The following is a 23,574-nucleotide window of genomic DNA, read 5'->3' as shown; positions in this document are numbered from 1 at the left end:
CCTGCTGTAAAATGGAACCAAGGCACCTGCCCTAACTCACAGATCTATTGTAAGGAAACTGTTCTGTAAACCCTGAAGTCCTAAATCATGTCTTTGACCACTTTAGTCTCATTCTAGAATAGGGATGTGACTGAGCTCGATAAAGATGGAAAGTACTTGGAGACATAGCAAGAAAAAATTTACTTATTTCTTTGAATTAAGAAAAATGTGAGTAATTAGGAACACTTTGGCTTTCCTTTGCTTCCAGTCAAAGCCTTACTAATAACTGGAGGAATCATCCCAGAGCTGGTGAACTGCCCTACCTTCTCCCTTGCAGCTGTGCTGATCTGTGACTGATAGCTGAACTGAGCTATGACTCAGAGAGGTATCAAGTTGACGGCCTAGATGATTTTCTGCTAAATTTAATTATTGAATTAAACACAAAAGAATCTTGATTTTTTTTTTAACCTTCACTTAAGTCATCATGCTCACTATTGTTAGCAGGATCCTTTGATTTTTCTGGTAGCATTCCCAAACATTTCTATTTCAATTCAACAAACATGTAGTACTGGCAACCAAATTTCTCCCTGCTTTCTATTTTGCTATCATGAGCTTTTATTTTCTGGAATAGAAGAATAATGGGTCTCATTTAGAGTGGTTACATTCTACTGTCCTCTCTTACTGTCAAATACCACAACCTTAAGGATGTTGAGGATACTGATATTAAAGATTATTAGAGCCATATCTTAATTTTATAACTGCAAACATCAAGTCTCAATTTTTTTAGTTCTTTTCCTGAGCATAAAATCTTTAAGGTTTCTTCATTGACTCCTTCCAGGTTCACTGTAATTCAGTGAAGATAATAGACTCTTGGGAGCCAGATCAATGAGATTAAGACAGGAAACACTTAGCTTTATTCCCTTTCATGCATGTAACCAACTCAAAACCATAGACAGATTGATAAATACAATACTGAAAGATGACTCAGTAGTAGTAAGTATTTTAAGATTGCTTATAGATTATAAATTTACAAAGTAATTATAAGAACTGATAAGAAACTGAAAGAGCTAAATTACCAAATTTTATCTGTCAATTGGTTGTTTGAAACTAGCAACATGAAAACCATTTCATGACTGGTGGCCACATTTCTACCTAGCCCACAAAACCTTTGTTTGAACCACAGCATAGCTGAAATGCTGTACATTAATGAAAGATAAAAGAGTAGACAATATTATTCAAATACCAATATTGAATAAAAAAACTTATAAAATCACAAAAGGTGGGTATGAGGAAGGTTAGGATGGTTTATACAGGAAAGGAGAAGGGAAAAAAAATGAATGGGGTGATTTTATAGGGAAGGAAGATAGCCCATTTGTAATCTCCTACTTCTTTTCTACTCCCCAGCATGTCAATGTTTAGGCAGGTTTCAGTTTGCATATCTCTCTGAGGAGCTAGTTGGGTGGAAGTAATGAAATTAGATAATATTCTCCCAAACCTTCCTTTCCCTGATCTAGTGCATTCTTGGAGTGACAGGTACCTTTGCATTTCCAAAGCCTCCTTCTTCCTTATCTCCTCACCTCCCAAACCCATTCAGGAAAAAAATGGCCAACCAGGGTAAAGGGTTAATCATAGCTTGTATAAGAGATAATTGCAGGTCAGATGCAAGTAAGATGGAGAATGTGTCACTGAGAACATGACAGACATTATAGCAATAAAAGAAATCTAACGAAATGATATAGCGAAAGCATTTTTTACTGTAAGTGTACAGTAAGAGGTGGTTCTTTGTGAATGTGCCATTGATGAGAGCCCCTTCTCTTCTAATCCTCCAGGAGCTGGAGTCTGCTGATGCAGTGAGCAATGAGATCCTTTCAGGGAGAGGTGGCATCTTTTTTTCCTTTCAAATTATTTTTCCAGCTGTGGTGATGAGGGAGGGTACACAGGAAAAGTGACAATAAAGTGAAAGAAAGAAATAGGGTAACATAAAGGAGACAAAAACATATTGAAAATGAGTTAAAAGCACAAGACTTTTGTCCAGATGACAAAAAAATAGGTCTTATATAACAATTTGAAACTTTGTACAAACTAGTTTACATATTTGAATCAGATATGATAAATCAGAGCTTCACTTATAAATGTTTGTGATTGTAATTCGATCTATTTGGGAAAGAGCTATATGTGACTAGCATCTTAATGAACAACTGGTTCTTTAGTTTTACATTTGCAGCTTCCTGCCATCCTTTAACTCACATCAACAAACCCAACCTCAACCCAGATAATTTTCATTTCACTTACAAGAAGGGGCTAAAAACTATTCAGGACCCCGGGGCAAGGTATGCATAAATATGTCTCTGGCTTGCACAATGCTTTCTGACAGATTCTCCAGCCTACCCCAGATCTTGTGAAGTGATGCTGTCCAAGGTAGGTATGTGATGAGGCCCATGAAGTTTTATACAATCTCTCTCACTCATGAGGATGACAAATCTTTCTGGTATGGTATGTAGAGCCAAAATCAAGTATACCCTTTGTCATTCCTTCCTCTCAGGAGGAGCTCTTCCTATGTATAGGATTTCATTTTCTGTAGTTGAACTAAACTTTCTTCAAAGTAAAATTTGAAAATTAATTTGTGTTGTTATTGGTTCCTACAACTCTCTGAACTCTGGATGGCACCAATATAGAATCAAGTCACACTATTCTTGGCAAACCAAGGAGCAAGGACATCCAACAGTCTTGAGGTATTTGATTTGGATAAAGAAATAGTCTTACCATTCTGCTGTGACTATTTGAAGTAGACAGCATATAGATATCTGTTTCAGTCTTTCCCTTAATTCTCTTAAAGCATTTCTTATATTCTTCTTGGACCTGAAGATTCAGGAGGACAGAGAATTGAATTTTATCATGGAAGACCATTTTGGGGCCACATCACCAAAATGGAGGTAGGTATGTGTGTGTGTATGTGTGTGTGTGTGTGTGTGTGTGTGTGTGTGTGTGTGTGTGCGTGTACATGTTGGTGTCTACTTTTTCATTAATATTCTGTATGACTTGGATAAGTTTGATTAGGGTTTGGAATTTGAAGGAGATTTCAAAATCATTCAGTCTGATGAACTCATTTTATACCTAAAGAAACTAAAGCCCAAGGACATGAAATGACTTCCCCAGGGTTACACAGATAATAAGAAGAAGATCTGGAATTTAATATCGGGTCCTCTGACTCCAAGTCTAGTACTTTCAATTTTTCTTATTTGCAAAATAGAATTAAATACACCAACCCACTGGTTCTTCAGGGAGAGTCACTTCCATCTTCCTGAGGGCATCATAAAATGCTTCTCATTTTTAAGTGTAAACACTATTGCTTCATGGCCAGAGGGCTTTTAAAAATGTTACCTGTCTTACAGACCTCACAGGGGCTTATGAGGACGCTTACTTTGAGAAGAAAACCCAGGAGAGAAGAGCAAAGGAGTAGTAACTGTTTAATATTATTACTCTGCTGATGTAGCTGATGAAAGTTAGCATGACTTAAAGGGCAGCTGAGTGGCATAGTGGATAGAGTCCTGGACCTGACTCAGCTCAAATATGGAACTGTTTCTGGTGTAAGTCACTTAACTGTTTGCCTCAGTTTCCTCATCTGTAAAATGAGCTGGAGAAGGAAATGGCAAAACACTCTAGTATATTTGCTGAGAAAACCTCAAAAGGAGTCATGAAGAGTCAGATATGACTGAAAAAAGAATGACCAAGCAACAATAAAGCAAAACTTGGTTTGATGACTAAAGAGACAGCTTTGGAGTGAAGTAGATCAAAGTTCAGGTTTATTCTCTGATGGAATCTAATTATGTCACTTAGGACATAACAGTGCCTTAGGCTGCTGTGACTCTAAGTCATAAGGAAGTTGCTGATCTATATTGATGAAGGAAATTTCCATTCTAAGGAATCCACCATACTTATAAAAATCACAGATGGGTACTTCCTCTCAGAAAAAAATGCTATAGAATATTACCTTACCTGTTGGTACTGTAAAACTGAGATCTGGGTTCAGGGCTTATTTATCTCAGCTTCTTTTTCTACCATAAAGTCCCTATAATAGGAATTTTGTGAGGGACTGGACAGATGAAACAGTTCCAGACATTTTGTACAGGGTTTGTTACTTGCTGCGAATTCCGCTGTGCACTACTTGTAGGAAGGGAATTAGAGAATTAGGCAGTTGGGCATCTGGACCCCAAGGAGGGTCAAAACTCTCCAGGCAATCTGTTGCATCTTTACAGATAGATGGAAAGAAATATCCCAGATGAGTTGGCAGGATTAGGGTCTGGCAGTGACTTTTACTAGGAGCATGTTACTATCCCAGGTGACCTCTCCTTGTTACCACTGACAGTTCGACAAAGAGCATTAGATAAATATAACATATTAAATACTTATTGTAATCCTTCTGGGGGAGGAGGGGAAGAACTAGTATTGTAATAAAGAAAACACCCTTTCCATTCTGAGATTATGTGAATCTATAATTCTTGGAAATGGGACTTGTCATGTGAGCTGGTAAGAGGATGAAAGTCTCCTATTACCTGGCGGCTGAGGACGCAGTGTACCAGGAAGATGTAGACTCCCTGCAAGGAGTTGATGATGGTGAAGGTGTAGGCAATGACTGACTGGACTGGTTTAGGTATAGAATCAATCATGAAGAAGCCAAGACTCCAGGAACATCCCAGGATGAAGAGCTGAGCTAGGGCTTTAATTGTCAGGGTCCTATGAAAACCAAGAGGCAAAGATGAGATTCGTCTCTTACGTTCTACCTTACACCCAACTCAGCACCTCCTATGAGCATTTGGTTGTTGTCCTTTGTTTTCAAAGGGGAACAAGATGATATCACTAGGTTGGGAATCATCGTACAGTGTATCCAGCCTGGCTGATTAGACCAATGTGTGCTTAGAAGTCTTTACCACAGGTCAGGCACAAATAGTCCATATCGTATTATCAAATTAGGTAATTTTTATCAAAGACACTTAGCACAGTGCCTGTTATATGGTAGATTCTACATAAATCACTTTCCCCCTTTCTTTCCCCTTTCTCCTATTCCTGAGGATTATTTTTGACCATCTTTCTTCAAGGCTGTCTTTGCAGATATAAATAAACTGAGCTTTGCTTATGTTCAAATAATACTACTATGGAAGAGACAGTAATAAACACAGAGTTAAAAGTTCTGGCAGTTAACTTAAATTGTTATGATATTATAGCTAGCACTACCTGTCCTTGTAGAATTGGTAAGTTCCTTTAAAAAGTAGCATAAGAAACTATTGGCTTCCATTATGTACAGCTATTTTTAAAAGAAATATATCTTTTTCTCTGTATATGAAACATTCATATTTTTAGTGATTGTGAAATTCATGATAAAAAAGAAATTTTTATTTTAAAAAGCTTTTCCCAAAAGTGTTATGAACGAAATATTTATAAATGAATCACTTTTTCCAACAGAATTTCCAAGTTGGAAGTGACCATAGTGGACATCTAGTACTACTTGTTTTAGAGAAAGAATTTTCTCCCTCAAGGGGTAAAACAGGTCTCCTATGATAGGAAACTCATTACTTTCTGAGGCAGCCCATTACCCTTTTCCCATTGTCTCTTGTAGAGTGTTGATTGATTTCCAATTGGCAGTATTGGCTTTCCTTGAAGGGCTTGATGATAATACTAGATCTATCAGAATGCAAAAGTGGAGTTGTTGGGAAAGGTCACTTAGTTTAACGGACAGACAACTGGACTTGGAGTCAAGAGGTCCAAGTACAATTCCTATCCCTTCTACTTATATAGCTAGGTGACCTTGAACACACCATTTATTCTTCTTCAAATGGTAGAATAATGTCTACTCCAGTAAATCTTGAAGGACAATAGTGAGGAAAATTCTTTATTACCTCTAAATTACCTTGTAAGTTGGAGCCATCCTCTTCCTCCCCATTTTTATTATTACCCATAGAAAAATACTGTTGAGGTGTTGAATCAGGTCACCTCACAGCATTCACAGAACTTCAGCATTGGGAGGGACCTGGGAGGTCAGACTAGAGCAATATTGCCCTCTACTAGTTACCCAGCCAATGACACTCCCCCTCCCCCACTTTTGCTTTAAGTTTCCCACAGTTCCCTGAACTTTTCTGGCAAGGAAAGGGCTGACCAGCTTGCCTTGTGTTTTGGATGGTGGATACTTCTTTGTTGAGTGATGAAAGTCTGTCTCTCAAAATCCATAGGGTTATCAGATAAAAGGACAAATTGATCTGTAGAACAGTAAGAAATGTTGACTTTGAACCAAACTCTTGAGCCAACGTGGTTGTAACCATCCAACCAATGAACTTAGGAATTGATTCCCTAGCATTGTTGTTGTTTGGTAGTTTTCATCCTGACCCCATCTGGGATTTTCTTTTGCAAAGATACTGGAGTGGTTTGCCATTTCTTTCTCCAGTTTATTTTACAGATGAGGAAATTGAGGGAAACAGGGTGAAGTAATGTGCACAGGTTCAAACAGCTTATAAGTATCTTTGGCCAGATTTGAACTCAGATGCTTTTGATTCCAGGTTCATTCAGCACTTTATCCCCAGTGCCACCTTGCTCCAACCCTCTCCACCTCCAGCATTGTGGGATATATTTTAGGTCATGTTCAGAAAGGCATAAGACACACAGATTTGATGAAAATACTCAAGGGTACTCTACTGAGGTATGAGAGAACCACAGATAGAAGACAAGATTTCATGAGAACAGGGCAAATCCTAGGATGCAGGAAGGATATGTTGGAGCAAACCTTGACTTGAAATGAAGAAAGTTATACGCTGTTATTTACTGACTGTTTCCAAGTTTGCAAAGAGCTTTGTAAATGGTAACTCACTGAATCTTTACAACAGCTCTGTGAAGTAGGCTCTATGGTATTAATATCTCCTTTTTACAGAGGAAGAAACTGAGAGAAAAAGATATTAAATGACTTGTTCACAGTTGCATAGCTAGCAAATGTTGGAAGGAAGGTTTTAAACTGGGTCCTTCTCATTCCAACTTCAGGCATTGTTCCAGGAGTGGCTGCCTCTTTGTTTACAATGTTGGACCTTTGGATTAAGGTCCATACCAAAAATGGATATAACAACCTCCCCCTTATGTTCAATGATTGATTCTGTTACAATTTTAATATAGCATCATAGATTTCTAGCCAAAAGAAATTTTAGAAGACATTTAACACAATGTTCTTATTTGATAAATGAAGAAAAGAAAAACTGTTTTTTTGTTATCTCTATGCAGATAATCTTCAGGTTCATTTTTTCCCATTCAGCCCTATATTATCTCCTGCCCTCCAGTCTCATGGAAGCAACTGAAGATTGGATGTTCCAGAGCCTTTCCAACTGAACCCATAAGAAACCCAATTTGTTATTATGGTCTCCAAACTTCTCTTCTGAAATTCCCTGGCCCTGTTTAGAGGACCACCACCTTCCTAGTCACCTAGCCTTACAGCCTCAGTGTAATTCTAAGTACCCTCATTCACAATTACTCCAAATATCCAGTCTATTCTCAAGTATTTATTTTCTTGCAACACGTCCCATATACATATAGTTTACCTTGACCCCAACATAGCAGGTCATTTTGGTCATTTTTGGTACAACAACCAATCTTCTTCACAATCTTCTCTACAACTCTGCCACCACCCTGGTCCAAAGTTTCATCACTTCTCACCTGAATTATTCCAATAACCTCTGGTTGCTCTCCCTGCCTCCTTTCTCCCTGCTCCAATACATCACCACTCAGTTGCCAGAGGGATCTTCCTGAAGTTCAGACATGACTATATCACCCCACTCTCAGTAACTTGTCACTCCCTATTGCCTCCATAATAAAATATAAAATCCTCTCTTTTAATTTCCTTCAAACTTTTCCAGCATCCAAACATTTTGTTGCCTCCACGTAGTTTACTATCCACTGACCCTGGTCTTGTTGCTTATGTGCAACATTACACCTCCAGACCTGGAATGTTCTCTTTCTTCATCTCAATCTTCTAACTTACCTGGCTTCCTTTTTGAGATTTCTCATTTTAGAAATAAGAACTGAGACATTATTAAACTTATTTATCCATTTAAAAATAATAATAATAAACCCACTAGATGTTACCATGAACACAATTTTTTATTGTAAAGAACCTATTTTTCCTAAAACAAATTTAATGAATGCCAATACTTTAATCTATGTCTCTATCTTGCTGTCTTTGCAAATATACATATATATACACATATGTACACACTCAAATCCATATTTTTGCAAATCTCTTTAATGCTTTGATGTCTGACTTAATAGAAGGCTTTTGCATTCAATATGTTGTGATTTTTTTTGCAGTTGAAGTGTGTAAAGAAAATCTAGTCTTGCTGATATTTAGTTGGAAGGAGGATGCATATTTTAGTAGGCAAATAGCATGCCATTATTATTTTGAAAAACAGCTAGTTGCCACGATGTGGATGTGTTAGGCCTGAAGTTCATGAGTTCAAAACGGGCCTCAGATACTTAATAGCTGTGTGACTCTGGGTAAATCACTTAATCCTATTTGCCTCAGTTTCCTCATCTGTAAAATAAGCTGAAGAAAGAAATAGCAAACCACTCCACTATCTCTGCCAAGAAAACCTCAAATGGGGTCATGAAAGTCAGAAATGACTGAGCAGTCAAAAATTATTTTGGAAATAGTTTTGACTTTGGGGACAAAACTTTTGGCTCCTCCCCCTTCCCCCAGGGATATATGGATCATTCTTTGATAACCAGTGGACTCAGCTCAAATCCCATCTTCTCTAGGAGACCGTTCACATTTCCCTCTGCTTCTTCCACACACGCCCAGGGCCCAGTGGTCTTTCCTTGAGATTACTTCCCATTTCCTGTATATTTCTTATATGTACAAATTTGATTGCATATTGTCAGCCTTATTGAAATATGAACTTGTGTTTTGCCTTTCTAGCCCTAGTACCCAACACCCAGCCTGGCATATACCAAACACTGATCGTTATTTATTTATTGACTAAGTAATTTATCCAAAGTCTTCTAGGGAGTAAGCAGAAGGAGCCAGATTTAGAGCCCAAGGCTGTGATATCAAAACCAACACTATTTCCACTGTCTGCAAATCTGTTTGAATTTTCAGCTCACTTTGACTGAAGCAGAAAATAAAAGGTTACTTTTTGACTCACCAAGATGATGATAAACACGGGTCCTATGAAGCTCCAGATAAATCCTTTTTCTATATTTAGCCAGCAACTGGAAAGAGAATGAAGCATAAATGAGTAAATGTACACGAGCATCTTCATAGTGGAGTATCCAGTCTGACTCTGGGGATTTGGGCATCCAAGTCAAGGTCTGCTCCCAAAGGAATCTTCATATCCCCACAGAGTCTCCTAGGTCCTGACACATAGGAGGTGCTTTATACATCCTTGCTGAATTGAATTAATAATATCTCACATTCCTCTGATCTTTTAAGGTTTGCCAAGCCCTTTCCTTCCAATGACCTTGAGTTAGACAATAGAAGGGCTACTTTTTTTTCAGATAAAGAAAGTGAAGTTGTAAGAGGTCATAAGACCATAGATTTAGATCTGTAAAGAACATCAGAAGTAGTCTAGTCTACTTTCCTCATTTTTGAAATGAGAAAACTGTGACCCAGGTGGGGAATCGCCTTGTCCTGGCTCACACAATTGAGTTTCCTGGATTATGTTTCTGATTCAGGTCAATAGGAATCAGCTCTCCAACTATTATGCCATTAAATTCCTAAAAATTTACAATTCGATTGGAGAGACAACACTAAAAGCATATTAAACAATCAGAGAACAATTGAGGACTCTGGGGGAAGATGTTGGTTTCAGTGAAAGGAATGTGTTGGTTCCAGTTAGATCCAGGCATCAGACTGCTCCAGGGCACTGACAGCCCTTATCTTCCTTCAACAAAGTGGGAACAACTGTGCTTAGCACTTAGTCAACTAGGATTTATTAAGCTCCTACTATGTACCAAGCACCGTGCTGAATGCTGGAGATTGCCAACAGGCCATCAGAACCTCATGAACCATACTTGAAGAACTAGGTTTATTATAAGAGAAATGAACACGCATGTGGGACTCTAAGCAAGTGGAAAGAGTTCACATTCCAAAGAGAAGCTTGCATGTTTATGAAGTGCGAGAAAGGAAGGAGGTAGAAACAGAAATCTCCTCCTGAATGGGAGTGGCTTGGGCAGAGGAAAGGAGCAGTAGGGCAGGGGAAAGGACTAAACCCCTTCTGAAGGGGAGGAGCAAGGTGACAGCAAAAGCCACATTCATTTCCTTGGGAACTGCTAGAGCATGAAGATGGCATGGTCTGCTTATCTACAGAGGTCCCAGCTGTAGACTGACTGACACCTGTCTTGATTCCAAGGACACATAGGTTGAGGTACAAACAACAAATTACATCAGTTTGGGGGAAGGATGTCATCATGGACACATTTAGAGTCTTTTGCACACTCTGGGTTCAGTGTTTCTGGAAAATATGACAACTCAAGAAGACAGGTTAAATTGAATTCAAGGCAACATTACTCCATTGTGGTCATGGCTGCATCTGAGCACATTGATGACCACACCTAATAAAACATTTTTTGGGATGGCACTTTGGCCGCCATCTGAAGCAAGGGCAAATAGACATTTGACAAAGATAGAGGTTGGCAAACAGAGAGGTGACAAGAGGCCCCACCTGGAACCCAAGAAGGCTGCAAGGCCTTCTTGCATCACATGAGATCAATTAAAAAAGAAACAACATTCTTTTTATCTCTTATGTAGTTACAAGCTCCACCCTATGGTTCAGTTAAGGCATCAAGAACATAGCAATTCTGTAGGACCACTCCTGAAAGAGTAAGAAGCTCTTCATGAACAGAAGAGATGAACTGGGAAGTAGTATAATCAATTCAGAAACTTATGCAGAGGTATCCCATAGGGTAGTCTCAAGAGAGACCATGCCAAACCATGGGACAACGGAGAAGAAGAATGTTCAACCTGAACTCAGAGCAACCAAAGAGTTCCTGACCAAGGGCAAAATTGGGCAGTTTCCAGAAGGTTGGAGAAGAGCGTTGCTGGAAGATGAAGCCTGAGGCAAATATCATTCATCAATGTAATAATTACACACCATACTGCCCAGTCCATTGAAGGGGAAGGAAAATTTAAATGTCATGGCCATAGACCCAGAAGAGTCCCTAATTCACTCCATTGCCTGTGGCAGTGTAGGTGTGGAGGAGGAGGATGTGAAATCCCTGGAGTAAGGTTAAAAGAGATTCATCAATGTGGTCACCAATGGGAAATACCATGAAGGCAGCAGTGTTCTGGATACAAACATTAAACACCAGTGGGGTTTCAGGTAACAGACAACAGGGCCTATGGTTGTAATCAGAATCCCACTGTTTTGCACCACAGCAAAAATGCAGTGACTGGTGAGAGCATAGGATTGAACAACTAAATTTAGAAGGGGCCTGAAATACAGAAAATGATGCAGTAAGATCCACCATGAGTGTGTAATTACACACAGAAAGAGGAACAGTCCCTTCAAATTGTTAGCAAGGGTGGTGGGGAACCTCAATGCAAAGGGATAAGTTTCTGGTCAAACATGATACTTCATGAACACATGTTCCCCCATCTGGGGAATGGGTCCACTGAAAGAGCTGACCAGCACTGGCAAAGCTGGTATATTCTGGCTTAAACTTAGCTAATTGCACCATAATTCCCCAAACAAAAAGGGCTATAGGTACTCCCAGGAATTCAGGGCTAGGCTCCCATCAGTGAATGATTGTTTTGGGCATAAATCAAGCAGGAAGATACATTAGCTTACTGGGAAAACACCTACAATGGGGTGTAGTAGGGATGCTGAACTGAACTTATGGCAGACAAAAATGAAACCAGTATAAAAACCAAAGGAAACATCATGACTTAGCAAAGCTTATGAAAACATGTATGATATGAATGAGTTTAACACACGGAGAGAGACGGATAATGAAGATAAGAGCACAAGGGCAAAGGTAAGGATAAAAGTCTGATGGGTGGTCACAATTGTCATATACTCAGCCCTCCGTTGGGATATTGGGATGGCTGTCACCTCAGTGTGTCAGCAGTTTCTGGGGCTCCTGGAAGTAAACCTCGAGTCTTTCTCTGGGTTAAGTTGGATTCAGGGCAATAAGATACAAAGAAAGGCAAAAACTGCCTAATATCAGGAAGCTCCCAGTCCATCGGGAGAAGCAATACGCAAACTCTATGCAAACAATCTCCAAATAGGGCACATTGAGGGTAACCTCAAAGGGACTACTGACACTGCTGTGACTATTGCTCTTCCTTTGTTTTTGGAGAAGATCAATGACATCACAATTGGGGTAAAAGTGATGACGGCTGATGTCTTGACTGGTGTGGGAATCATATTTAAGTGAGGTGAAGTTATGCAGTCTTCAGCCTTGCTCTTCCAGAGTCATCAAAGTCCAGGGGCAAGACAAAAGCCAAGGTGACTGGTGATGGCCTGGAATGCAATGATGATCTTAGTGTCATTGATGTGTGAGTGAGCTCTAAGTGCTCCACACTGTCTGATTCAGCCACCTTCATAGGCATTGGAACAATTTGTGTTCATCCTCCCATTCTGCTGGGGAAAGTCTTCACAAGGTTGGGGTAGACATCCCTCTAATTTACCAATGGATTTGAAGCCTGTTGGCTACACTCACCCTGGTTTGCCCCATCTGCTCAGATGGTTTTACTATCATGTGGTCTCTGTTCTTGCTACAGCTTCTTGAAGCCACAGGTGAAAGGGAAGGCACTAAGATTAGGGAGGCCTGGGGAAAGTATCCTGTAGAAGGCAGGACTTTAACTGAGACTTGAAAGAAGCCAGAAAAACCAGGAGGTGGTGATGAGGAGGCAAGCAACCCAAGAAGCAGGGACAGCCAGTGAAAATGATAAGAGTTGGGAAATGGAGTGCCTTATGCAAGGAATAGCAAGTAGTAGGAAAATGTCACAGGATTGCAGAACATGTGGAGGAGAATAAGATTCAAGAAGACTGGGAAGAAGGAGTCAGGTGATGAAATAGAGAATTTCATATTTGATCCTGGAGAGCATAGAAACTCCCAGACTTTATTGAATAGGAAAGCAATATGGTCAGACCCGTGTTTTAGTGAGATCAATTTGACAGCTGAGGAGAAGGTAAATTGGATTGAGGAGAGAATCAAGGTAGGGAGGCCAACCAGTAGGCGACTGAAAGTGTCCTGTCACAAAGTGACAAAGGCCTATGACAAGATGGTAGCAAGGTCAGTGGAAAGGAGATATGTAGGAGAGATGGGAAGGTAGAATCAACAGAACTTGGTGACTGATTGGATTTTTGAAGTGAGAATGTGGAGTCAAGGATGAAGCCTATGTTTCAAGCCTTGGGAGACTGGAAATATTGTGGTACCCTTGATAGTAATAAGGAAGTAATAAGGAAGTTAGGAAGGACGTGGGGAAGGTTTGTTAGCAGGATAATTAAGCCTAATGTCAGATGGTACACTTTCACTCTCCATAAGGTAGAGGAAACCGACTTAGCTTTTCCAAAGGAATCCATGGAGCACTTTACATTAACCAAGCATGATGACCAGTCTGCTCTGATTTCCGATATTATTTACTTCCATAAGCTTCCATAATAAGGAAACAATAATTGAACTGACTACTGCTATGACAATAACCTCTTTATACCTACACATGATGACTCTGCATTCTTCCTGCCTCTCAGGTATTCTTAAAATTGTTTCTAGAATAATCTTTCTTATACAATTGATCTTCTTTGCTCAGAATCATTGTGACTTTTTGCTTAAGAATCAGGTTCAGATTACTCTGCTTGGAGTTCAAGATATTCCATAATCTAATTCCCCCCTACTCTTCCAGTCTTTGCTTTCCCCTCTTCATGTGATCTAATAAATTGGATAAACCTCTGGTCCCCCAACCTGTCCTTCACTCTCCTGCTTCAAGTCTTTGCTCAGGCTGTTTCCTGTGCCCAGGGTACCCTCCTTGTGTTTTTGCTATTGAATTTCAAGGCTCTCTCCTCCATGAAACCTGATGCTTCTTCCTGCTCTTCCTTCAATACATTAACAAAACACTTGTCTTGTTCCCCTCTGATATAGTTATCATTTGACACTGTATGTTATTAACTTCCTGTATCTGTTCCTTATTCCTACCCTTAATTGAGTGGGAACTCCAGGAGAGCTGGGACTGTGTCTCAGCTAAGTACCTGTCTTCCCTGGCATTAAGCATGTTCTTCTGAACCCAATGCTCCACACATGCAGAATAAGTTTTTGTTGGCTAAATGTTTGTTGAATAACATTTTTGGTAATACTTATTTCAACAAGGCATTATCTGGTTTATGCCTTTTATCTGCTCTTTCCATTATTATGTCCATAATTAGTAATTACAATTTTGGCTGAGCTGGTGGTACCGGGTGAAGATGGAAAAACCTGAGGATGACATCATGAGCCACTAGAAGGGGCACACAAACATTCTTTCAGTTTTGTATACAATCTGCTTCCAGATGGGCAAGAGAGGAAACGTGGCAAAGAAGATGAATAATAGGATGCACAGGGACAAGAAAAAATGAAACACTCCCTGCTTTCAAGGAGCTTATTTCTTCTCAGGGACTAATATATATATGTACGTATATACAATAAGTAAATGTAAATTATATACAAAGGAAATACAGATCATCGGAGGAGATCACTAGCTGTACGGGGTCTTCTATGGAACTGGGCACTTGAGTTGAGCTCGGAGGCTAAAGATTCCAAGAGCTCAAGGGAAGGAAGGAGAAGCATTCCAAATGTGGATTATTGGGGAATAATAATTGTTGCAGCCTGTAAGCTACCTAACAACAAGGACTTATCATATTCCATCCTTGTTTGCTCAGTCCCATGGGTGACAGTGTGCAAATTATAGGTTGTAGGTGCTGGAAATGAATGATTTGAATTGGGACTTGTTTGCTCTTCGGTTCCTGAACCTTACTTCTCTGACTTAAAGACATTTACAAGTAGAGGGGTGTTAGTAGAGAGAGGGATGTTGTTACGATGTTTCGTGCTATGGGAAAACCTCCTTTATCAGGGAAAATTTGCCAGAACATTTCTCCCAGAAATCTGTGCATGGGCTCCATAGGCTGGCAAAGTCGCTTAACATGGACTTTGATGGGAGCAAGCATTGGGTTGAAATAACTGGGGAATACGTCTTGAGTTATTGAAATCCATCCTTACTGGAGCTGTAACTTGAATTGTGAGAAATAAATTAGGAAATAAATGAGAAAGCATTTAACTCCCAAACACCAGCTGAGTGTGCAGGTTAACACACTGACACACATGGTGTGCCCCACTCACTAGTGGTCGGTCCCATAGTGCTGGAAGCTACTTGCTGCAGACACAGCCACGATCACAGCAGGCATCCCATAGCCAAAAGGACACATAAATCTCTTCTTGAACTGGCCTGCACTCGTGTAATTGACAACCTTGAGGTTCCTGATAGTGAGGAAAAGGTGTAGCCCTTCCAGGAACATCCAGGTGAAGGCCGTCAGGTACAGGTAGTGCAAACCCCCGGCAATGAGGGAGCACACGATCTGAAAGAAACAGACAAGAATGAGATACTTGGTGCATAGATGGAAGGGAATGCCCACAATTCACCAGAGTAGAGGGAGAAAAGTGCTGCTCTACTTCCTTCCTAGTTCTTTTGATATAAAGCTATAGAATCCTAAGCAACCCTGTGAATTCCCTTTTCTGAGTCAGTATAGTGGACTAAATTTTGGACCTGGTATCAGGAAAACCTTCATTTGAATCCTACCTCCTATCCTCACTATTTGTTTGACCTTGGACAAATTACTGAAACTCTAGGGGCCTCAATTTTGTCATCTGCAAAATGAAAGCATTGGACTAGATGGCTTCAGAGAGGTCTACACTATCATTCCTACTTTTCTCATCTGCATAATGAGGATAGTGTTTTGCCAGACCTAGAGGCCTGTATTGGGCTACCCGAGTCTTTCTTACCTGTCCCAGGTCTTCGGTTGGCCAAACCGGATAAACGTATGAGAGAAAGGACGTTCCAGAGTCAAACAGGGGTTGAGCTTTATTTCAGGGTCCGGGTTACAAATGCAGGGGGGTCTTCCTTAGGAGGAAGAGGGGGAGATCTCCTAAGGAGGATAAGCTTAAGGGATTGGAAGTAGAAGTACAAGCGGGGAGAGAGGGGGAGGGGAGAGAGGAAAGAAAAGAAGCGGAGCCCTACTATCCTCTTTGGCTCCACACGTGCTAAGAGAGAGCTTTCTGGCTTCCTCAATCCTACTTAATCTTCAGCCACACAGTTTGCATCTCAATACCATGCTGTTAGGTAACTAGGTGTGCTCCAATCCGGGACGACCTCGAGGGCAGGGAGACTCCACCCATCACGTATCTCCCGGGGAGAGGCGGAAATACCCAAGCTAGCCGAGCTAGCTCAGTCTGACCTTCTCGAACCCCCGCTGTTCATGGAGGGCCTCGTAAGACTCTAAGATTTAGAAGTCCCACTTTTACCCGCCCGAGACCGTCCACACGGAATTGAGCTTCCAGTCCCAACAGTGTTTGTCATCTCTACCTTACATAGTAATCTCAGGGCACAAATTTTAACCTGTGTAAAGCACTTTGCAAACCTTTGTGGGAGAAATACAGGAACCACAATGTGTTTGTTGACTAATAATGTAGGAACCCCTCCCACCCCAATCATCTGATGGCCTAATTATAAAAAGACCCCATCTGCTATTGAAGTAAAAACATAATATAATAAATGACAGCAATATACAGTAAAAAGAGGATGGTCTGTTAGCCTGAAGAAGTCACTTCTTGTCCTTGGTTGAGGTCCTTGTACAGTCTGGTCTAAATGGTCACCTTAGCCCGGCAGGATTGTCTGCAGGGCGCACTTTCACAATTGAAAAAGTATCAGTCACTTCCCCTTGTCTCCTAACTCTGAACCGGGAATGTGCTTTCCTTCTGATAGCAAATCATGCCAGCTGCATGGCAAATATTTCCTCAGAAATGCTTCCTCCTTCCTTCTTTTAATAATTCCCCTTCCCCTACGCCTCCTTCTCTTGTGGAAATGTTACTTATGTGTGTTAAGTTGCCACAATGCTGTTGATTGGCTATGTATTCTAAGTGGGCCTGAAAGCGTATCAAAACTAAATCTGTACCCTAGGAAACTATCTGTAGTTTTCTTAGTGTACTAATATATTTCTTTGCTTCTGGTCTGACTTCCTGTCTTTGACTGTATCTTGGACCCCCACTGATGGGTATATATGTCCCATGAGGACCCAGTTCTCTTGGGAGAGAAGTTCTCCAACACCTTAATGTGCTATAGAAATTTCAGTCATTATTATCCCCTTGCCTTTACATAAGCACCTTTCTGAATCATCCAAGAAAGATGAGAATTTTCTATATTTTTATCACAAGACCAATTAATTTTAGTATTGGAAAAGACATCGGGACTCATTGAGTTCAACCCATACTAGAAAGAAATTCTTGCTATGGTATATCCCATAACTGATCATCTGTCCTCTGCTTAATGACTTCCAATGAGAAGAAATCTACTAGCTTCCAAGGAAGCTCATTACACTTTTAGATGGCTCTAAGGTGGTACAGCAGATAAAGCACTGGGTTTAGATTTGGGAAGAGTCCTCTTGCTGAGTTCAAATCTGGCCTGAAACACTTACTAGTTATATCCCTGGACAAGTCATTTAACACACTTTGCCTCCTTTCTTCATCTGCAAAATAAGGTGGAGAAAGAAAAGACAAACTGCTCTGATATCTTGTCCAAGAAAATTCCCAAATGGGGTCATGGTAAGTCAGACATGACTGAATACACTTGAACAACAACAATAAATTGTTGTGAAACTTGTCCTGACATCAATCCCAAGTTAGCCTCTTTAACTCTTCTTTCCAATACTCCTGATTCTGTTCTCGGGGACCAAAGAAACCAGAGTAGATCTATTTGAATGTTGATCTAAGTCCCAACTTTTCTTATAGCTAGACTAAACAGACTCCTTATTTTCAAGCAGTCACCAGAGAAAAGACTCTTCTTTTCTTCACCATCCTGACCTGTCAATATCCTTCTTAAACTATGGTGACTACAAGTGAACACAATCCTCCAGAGATGAGTCCTGGTCAGGGCAGAGCACAGTGGGATTATCACCTTGTCCAGCTACCATAAGACATTGTTGATTCACACTGAGACTGAAGTTGATCAAATAATCTCCTTGACCCTTTGTCTCTTTATTTTAAAAATAAATTTCCATTGATGTTTTTTTTTACATCACCAGAATTTCTCCCTGTATTCCTTCCCATTCCCAGAAAGTAATTCTCTATAACAAATATTCTTATAGAAGAACAAAAAAGACAAAAGAACAAAGTCAGCAAAACTGATCAATGTATCTGAAAATATGTGCAGTGCACCGTAATTGTGAACCTATCAATCAATCAACATTTATTAAGCACCTACTATTTTCCAAGCACTATGCTAATTGCTTGGGGATACAAAAAGAGGCAAAAGACACCTCTTACTCTTGAGGAACTTACAATCTAATGACTTCTGTAAAGTCTGATGGCTTTATGGAGTCTATAGAGTCTAATAACTCTTCTATAAAGAGATGGGGGTGGGGATTAGCTTCTCATGTCTCTTCTTTTGAGCCATGTTGGTTAATTAGTTTGTTGTTGTCGTTTAAAATAATTTTGAAGCATTTAATTTAGGGTTTTTTTGTGTATGTGTGACTATTTCTGTTTCCATTGCTGTCTTTTTCAAACTTCGGGATAATCATGTCTCCCCTGATTTGTACTTGTAAAGCTGATTCTATATGACATTTTATTTATCTCTGTTGAATTAGATCTTATTGGACCCAGCCTAATGCTGTCATCTGTACGTATCATGTTAGATTCTGATTATCATCTGTATGTTTATAATCACTTCCAGTATTGCATCATAAATGAATGTGATAAGCATGCTTGCTGTGCCCTGTGAAAAGTTGCTCAACAGACATTTATAACATTCCTACTATGTGCCAGGCATTGTGCTAAGTCCTGGGAAAACAAAGACAAAGAAAAGGCAGTCCCTGATCTTAAGGAACTCACATTTAAGATATAAATTACAAATTATGCATTTGATGCATATAGAATTTCCCTCTGTAACTCATTTCAGGTATCAACAAACTTATTTCCCTTCTTCACTGATATTTATCAAGTATAGCAACAGGGGTGTCTGACTTTGATCCCTGTGGGGAATTGATGGATGGGGTCTGGACCTGTGATATCATTGGTATAGGGAATTCCTAGGTGAGGAAACTCCCTCTGCTAATGCAGGTTGGCACCTATGGTATTGCCCAGAGCACTGAAAAATTAAGTGACTTGCCCAGGATCACACAGCCACTTTGTGTCAGAGAGGGGAACTTGAACCCAAATATTCATAGGTATGAGGCCAGCTCTTGTCTATACTACACCACACTGGGAAAATTGAGGAATCCAGGGAAATTTGTACAGGGTAATCAAAATCATGATACACAAGGAAGTCATGGTGTATTGGGGTATAGATGGAAAAAGAAAACTCTTCAAATGTGCATGTAAAGGAGTCTCTTGAGTTAGTTACTTTCTTTTCTCTTCTCATGGGCAGGACTTCTGGTCTCCTTTTGGTGATGGGCAAGGCAAGGAAGGCTTTTGCACTCAGCTTGAGGCTCCTGCCTTACCCCAACAGCATGACCTTGAGGTTGCCCTGAGCTTCCAGCTGTTAACCTTTTGTCCTTGGGAGACTGCTTCTCCCTTGGGTCCTGGTTTCTAATCCCAGTCTGATCATTTCCATCACCCTGGTCCAGGGCACCACAGGTAGAGATTCCACTGTGGCCACCTTGGGCTATCGGGCCCCTCTTCTATTCTCTCATCTAGTCCCGGCCCAGAGAGGAGAAGGGTGAGTGAGTTAGGGCTAACTAGATGGATAGCCTCAGGAGATATATTATGATCATTCAGTGCCAGCACATGGGTAGAGGATTTATCAAAGCATATGGAGCACATAAGAGGAGGAAACAGACATCACTGGAGGGAGTGATAATATCCTCAAAACCAAGGTCCCATTGGAATATGGGAGTATTTAAGGTTGGTAAATTGCTTTCCTCTATAAATGCATTAGATTTTCACAACAACCCTGTTAGTGTTATTATCTCCCTTTTGCGAATGAAGAAACTGAAACTCCGAAAAGTTAAGTGGCTTACTCATTGTCACATAGTAAGTGTCAGAGATAGAATTTGAACCCAGGAAGCCCCTGACTCTGACTTCAGCTCTCTATCCACCTTGCCATGCTGCTTCCCCTCCCCAGGCAAAAAACCTTATCAAATATTATTCATATATTATATTATTTATACTACTATTACTTATAAAATATTTATTAAAAATGTTTCTTTAACATAATTAAGCCTCAGTGTTTGCCATGCAGTTAGTTTATTATCTATTGTCACATCTGTCTTCTCTGTGACCCTTGTACCTTATCAGCAAAATGGCTGCATTTGATTTCTACAGGAAAGAATTTAAGGGCTCCTTCTACCTTAAGCCGAGTTTGCTTGATTCCGATGAGGAAGATGAGATTGGCCAGGAAGAGGCAGAGGGAGAGCTGCAGGTGGAGGAAGGTGCTGGTGCCCTTGATGGCTCGGCACAGAAGGAAGGTGAGGGCAGCCAGAAAGAGACATAGCAGGGAGAGGCTCAGCCCCACGTAAGTGATCATTGTCAGCACCGGATCTTCCTTTGACCCAGAAAGAGAAGAACAGCCATCACCATTTGGAGTTTACCAGAAGACTTCCAAGATACATGTGGTTATGCTGATTTTAACATATACTTCTGCACCATCAATGGAATATATGTACTTCAATGGTATTTATTTTCCATGTACAGACAGACTTGTAACACCACAGATTACATTCCCTTTTGGCTGAATCTTTCAGATACCTAGATTTAAATCTAGTTGTGTCTGTCACCTAGGCTGTGAACCTGGGTGACTGGAAGGATGTTGGTAGGAAGCTGGGAAGAGAGGAGTGTTTGGAGAGAAAGACAACAATTTCAGTTCTGAACATGTTGAGTTTAAGACATCCATTTCAATATGTAAAGTGATATATATTATCCCCATTTTAGAGATGGATAAAGAGGTACAAAAATTTTTCACCTCAAAAAACAAGCATTTATTAAGCACCTCCTATGTGCCAGGTATTGTGATAGGTTCTGGAGATATAAAGATAATCCTGCTCTCGAGGAATTTATATTCTTTGATGAGAAAAATATATCCATGTAGTAAATGGAGTTATAATGAAAACCAGAGTCTTTAATGAATCCAAGACTAGTGCATATTAGGCTCTATACTAGATGGCCTGTCACATGTGGTACTATAATTAAACAACCAATCAGCATACATTTATTGAGGGACCACTATATGCCAGGTGCTGTGTGAGGTAGACTCTGGAGGGTACAGAGATAAAAATGAAACCATCCCCGTCTTCAAAGAGGGCATATTCTTTGGTGGGAGACCACATGGACAACAAGTACACATAGAAGTATATATGAAATAAATAGGAAGTTATTTAGGGGAAAGCATTAGCAGATAGAAGAAAGAGGAACAAGCCAAGGCCTCGTCAAACTTGAACCGAATTAATGATTCTAAGAAGCAGAAATAATGAAGAAGAGCATCTCAGGTACAGGAGACAGCCTGTGAAGTCATGGAAATGGGAGACAGAATGTTAAGTGTGAACATTATCAAGGTAAGTTTCATAGAACCATACAGCACGTGAAACTGAGTGGTGTATAACAGGGCTGGAAAGGTGCATAGGAGCTGGATTGTGAAGATCTTTAAATGAAATTAATTTGATTCAACTTACTTCCAGTTCCACAGATGCCATGAGTATGGCAAAGCTAGAGAGGTGAGTGCAGCTGCATACAGTTTGAGTATCATTGTACCAGATGATTTTACATCCTTGGTTGGACCAGAAAGTCTTGTTCCAATAAACACAAAGAGGCCTTTCTTTCCCACTTCTCATCTGGAAGGAGGACATGATCTGTGGCATATCAGAACTCAAGAGCAGGAGGTTCAGAAACTGAAATGAAGTCATTTACTTTCTACTCACCTTGATGTACTGAAAAGTGAAGTTGACAGGTATGGACAGGGAACTGCCTTTCCTGTATCCAATTGCCCCACTCACTACCTTGGAATTTAGTTGAAAGTTTATTAGTTCTTCATCGGTGGTAAGGTTTTCCTTGGAAACAAACCTCTCATTTATGATGGATCCAATGGAATCATAAGAAATGAGAACAGCTGCACCTATTAGGAAAGAAGAAACACAAGTTACTGAAGAAGAAATTTTGAAAAATGTCTTCTTAAAAAGAGAGACCAAATTTAAGGAGTCCTTGAACCAGTCCAATAATGGGACTGAGTTTTAGAGTTGGAAGAGATTCAGGAACATATTGTTTAACCTCCCCTCAACCCTTTGAAAACTTGGATCCCTTCAGCAGTATCACCAACAGGTCATCATTTAGCTTCTGCTTACTGTCCTTCAGTGATAGAGAATTGAAAGTCATTTTGGAACAGCTATTGTCACTAGTATTCCCTTCTATTGAATCGAATTCAACATTCTGGTATCTTCACAATCCCAACATGTCATGTATGTATGAAATACAATAGAAATTGTGAAAAGAAAGATATTTGAATTTTTTTTGCCAGTTTAAGATGATAGCACAGAGTAAGTACTCAATAAATGTAGTTTTAAAAATTCATGTATTCAGGATCTGTTCTTGGTCAACACATAACTTTGACCATATGTTCCCTTCATGTGAGCCTTAATTATATAGACAATGATTAGAGTAATCTATCCAAAAGTCAAGCATAATGGATTGGATAGAGACTCAGTCTCAGAGCCAAGAAGACCTGGCTATGTAATTATGGGCAAGTCACTTAACCACTCAATGCCCTGGCAACTCAAAGATAATAAGTTACAATTGAATTGTTGATCCGCCTTGGTAAGGTCAGTTTACACACTGGGATTTTCCCCCAAATGATGAAACCATGTGTCTGTATCTTCCCTCCCCTCACCCTACATTCCAGTAAATAAGCTTTCAAACATTAATGAGAAAACCTCATTAGGTTGACTGAGAAGCTAACTTCTTAATATAAATGAGAAATAATAAAGAAAGTCCTGACTTCATTATGGCATTTTTGTTTTCTGTACCTTTTGAGACGTTGTCAGTCGTTGGAATGCAATCAAAATCCATCCTTTCATTACCGGCCTCCATGCGGAATGAATTGCTTTTGTTACAGCCACTCTCAAAGGTCAATGTGTGAATAACTAAATAAATAATAAATAAATCAAAAGCATCGGGAAATTTAAAATGAATGCCCATATCCACTCATTGCCTAATCCTCACAACTTACTTGCATCATAACATAGGTATTTAACAAGTATCTTCTGGGTGCAGAGACCGAAAAATCTGTGTGATAGAGAAATGGGCATTTTGTTGCTAAAGGGACCCCAAATATCCAGAAAGAACATTTTGATTCATTAATGCCTCTAAAATAGAAAGTTGTCCACTCAATCAATAAACATTTAT

General features: G+C 39.9%; 1 protein-coding gene across 1 annotated transcript in view; it reads right to left on the bottom strand.

The window, feature by feature from the left end:
* Window positions 1-884: 884 nt before the first annotated feature.
* The window catches only part of LOC140502250 (adhesion G protein-coupled receptor E3-like), an 83,030-nt gene continuing 60,340 nt past the window's right edge, over window positions 885-23,574 (bottom strand). The window contains exons 12-21 of the mRNA XM_072606540.1: window positions 23,196-23,312; window positions 22,098-22,291; window positions 21,852-22,010; window positions 20,534-20,728; window positions 15,319-15,554; window positions 9,150-9,216; window positions 6,139-6,230; window positions 4,533-4,713; window positions 2,743-2,838; window positions 885-1,893 (exon numbers count right to left, since the gene is read on the bottom strand). Of these exons, the coding sequence (XP_072462641.1) occupies window positions 1,882-1,893; window positions 2,743-2,838; window positions 4,533-4,713; window positions 6,139-6,230; window positions 9,150-9,216; window positions 15,319-15,554; window positions 20,534-20,728; window positions 21,852-22,010; window positions 22,098-22,291; window positions 23,196-23,312 (1,349 nt within the window). The 3' untranslated portion in view covers window positions 885-1,881. The remainder of the gene's footprint in view (window positions 1,894-2,742; window positions 2,839-4,532; window positions 4,714-6,138; window positions 6,231-9,149; window positions 9,217-15,318; window positions 15,555-20,533; window positions 20,729-21,851; window positions 22,011-22,097; window positions 22,292-23,195; window positions 23,313-23,574) is intronic.

This window comes from Notamacropus eugenii, chromosome 4 (assembly GCF_028372415.1).
Source record: "Notamacropus eugenii isolate mMacEug1 chromosome 4, mMacEug1.pri_v2, whole genome shotgun sequence".
Lineage (NCBI taxonomy): Eukaryota > Metazoa > Chordata > Mammalia > Diprotodontia > Macropodidae > Notamacropus > Notamacropus eugenii.
This window is presented reverse-complemented; position numbering and strand designations above follow the sequence as displayed.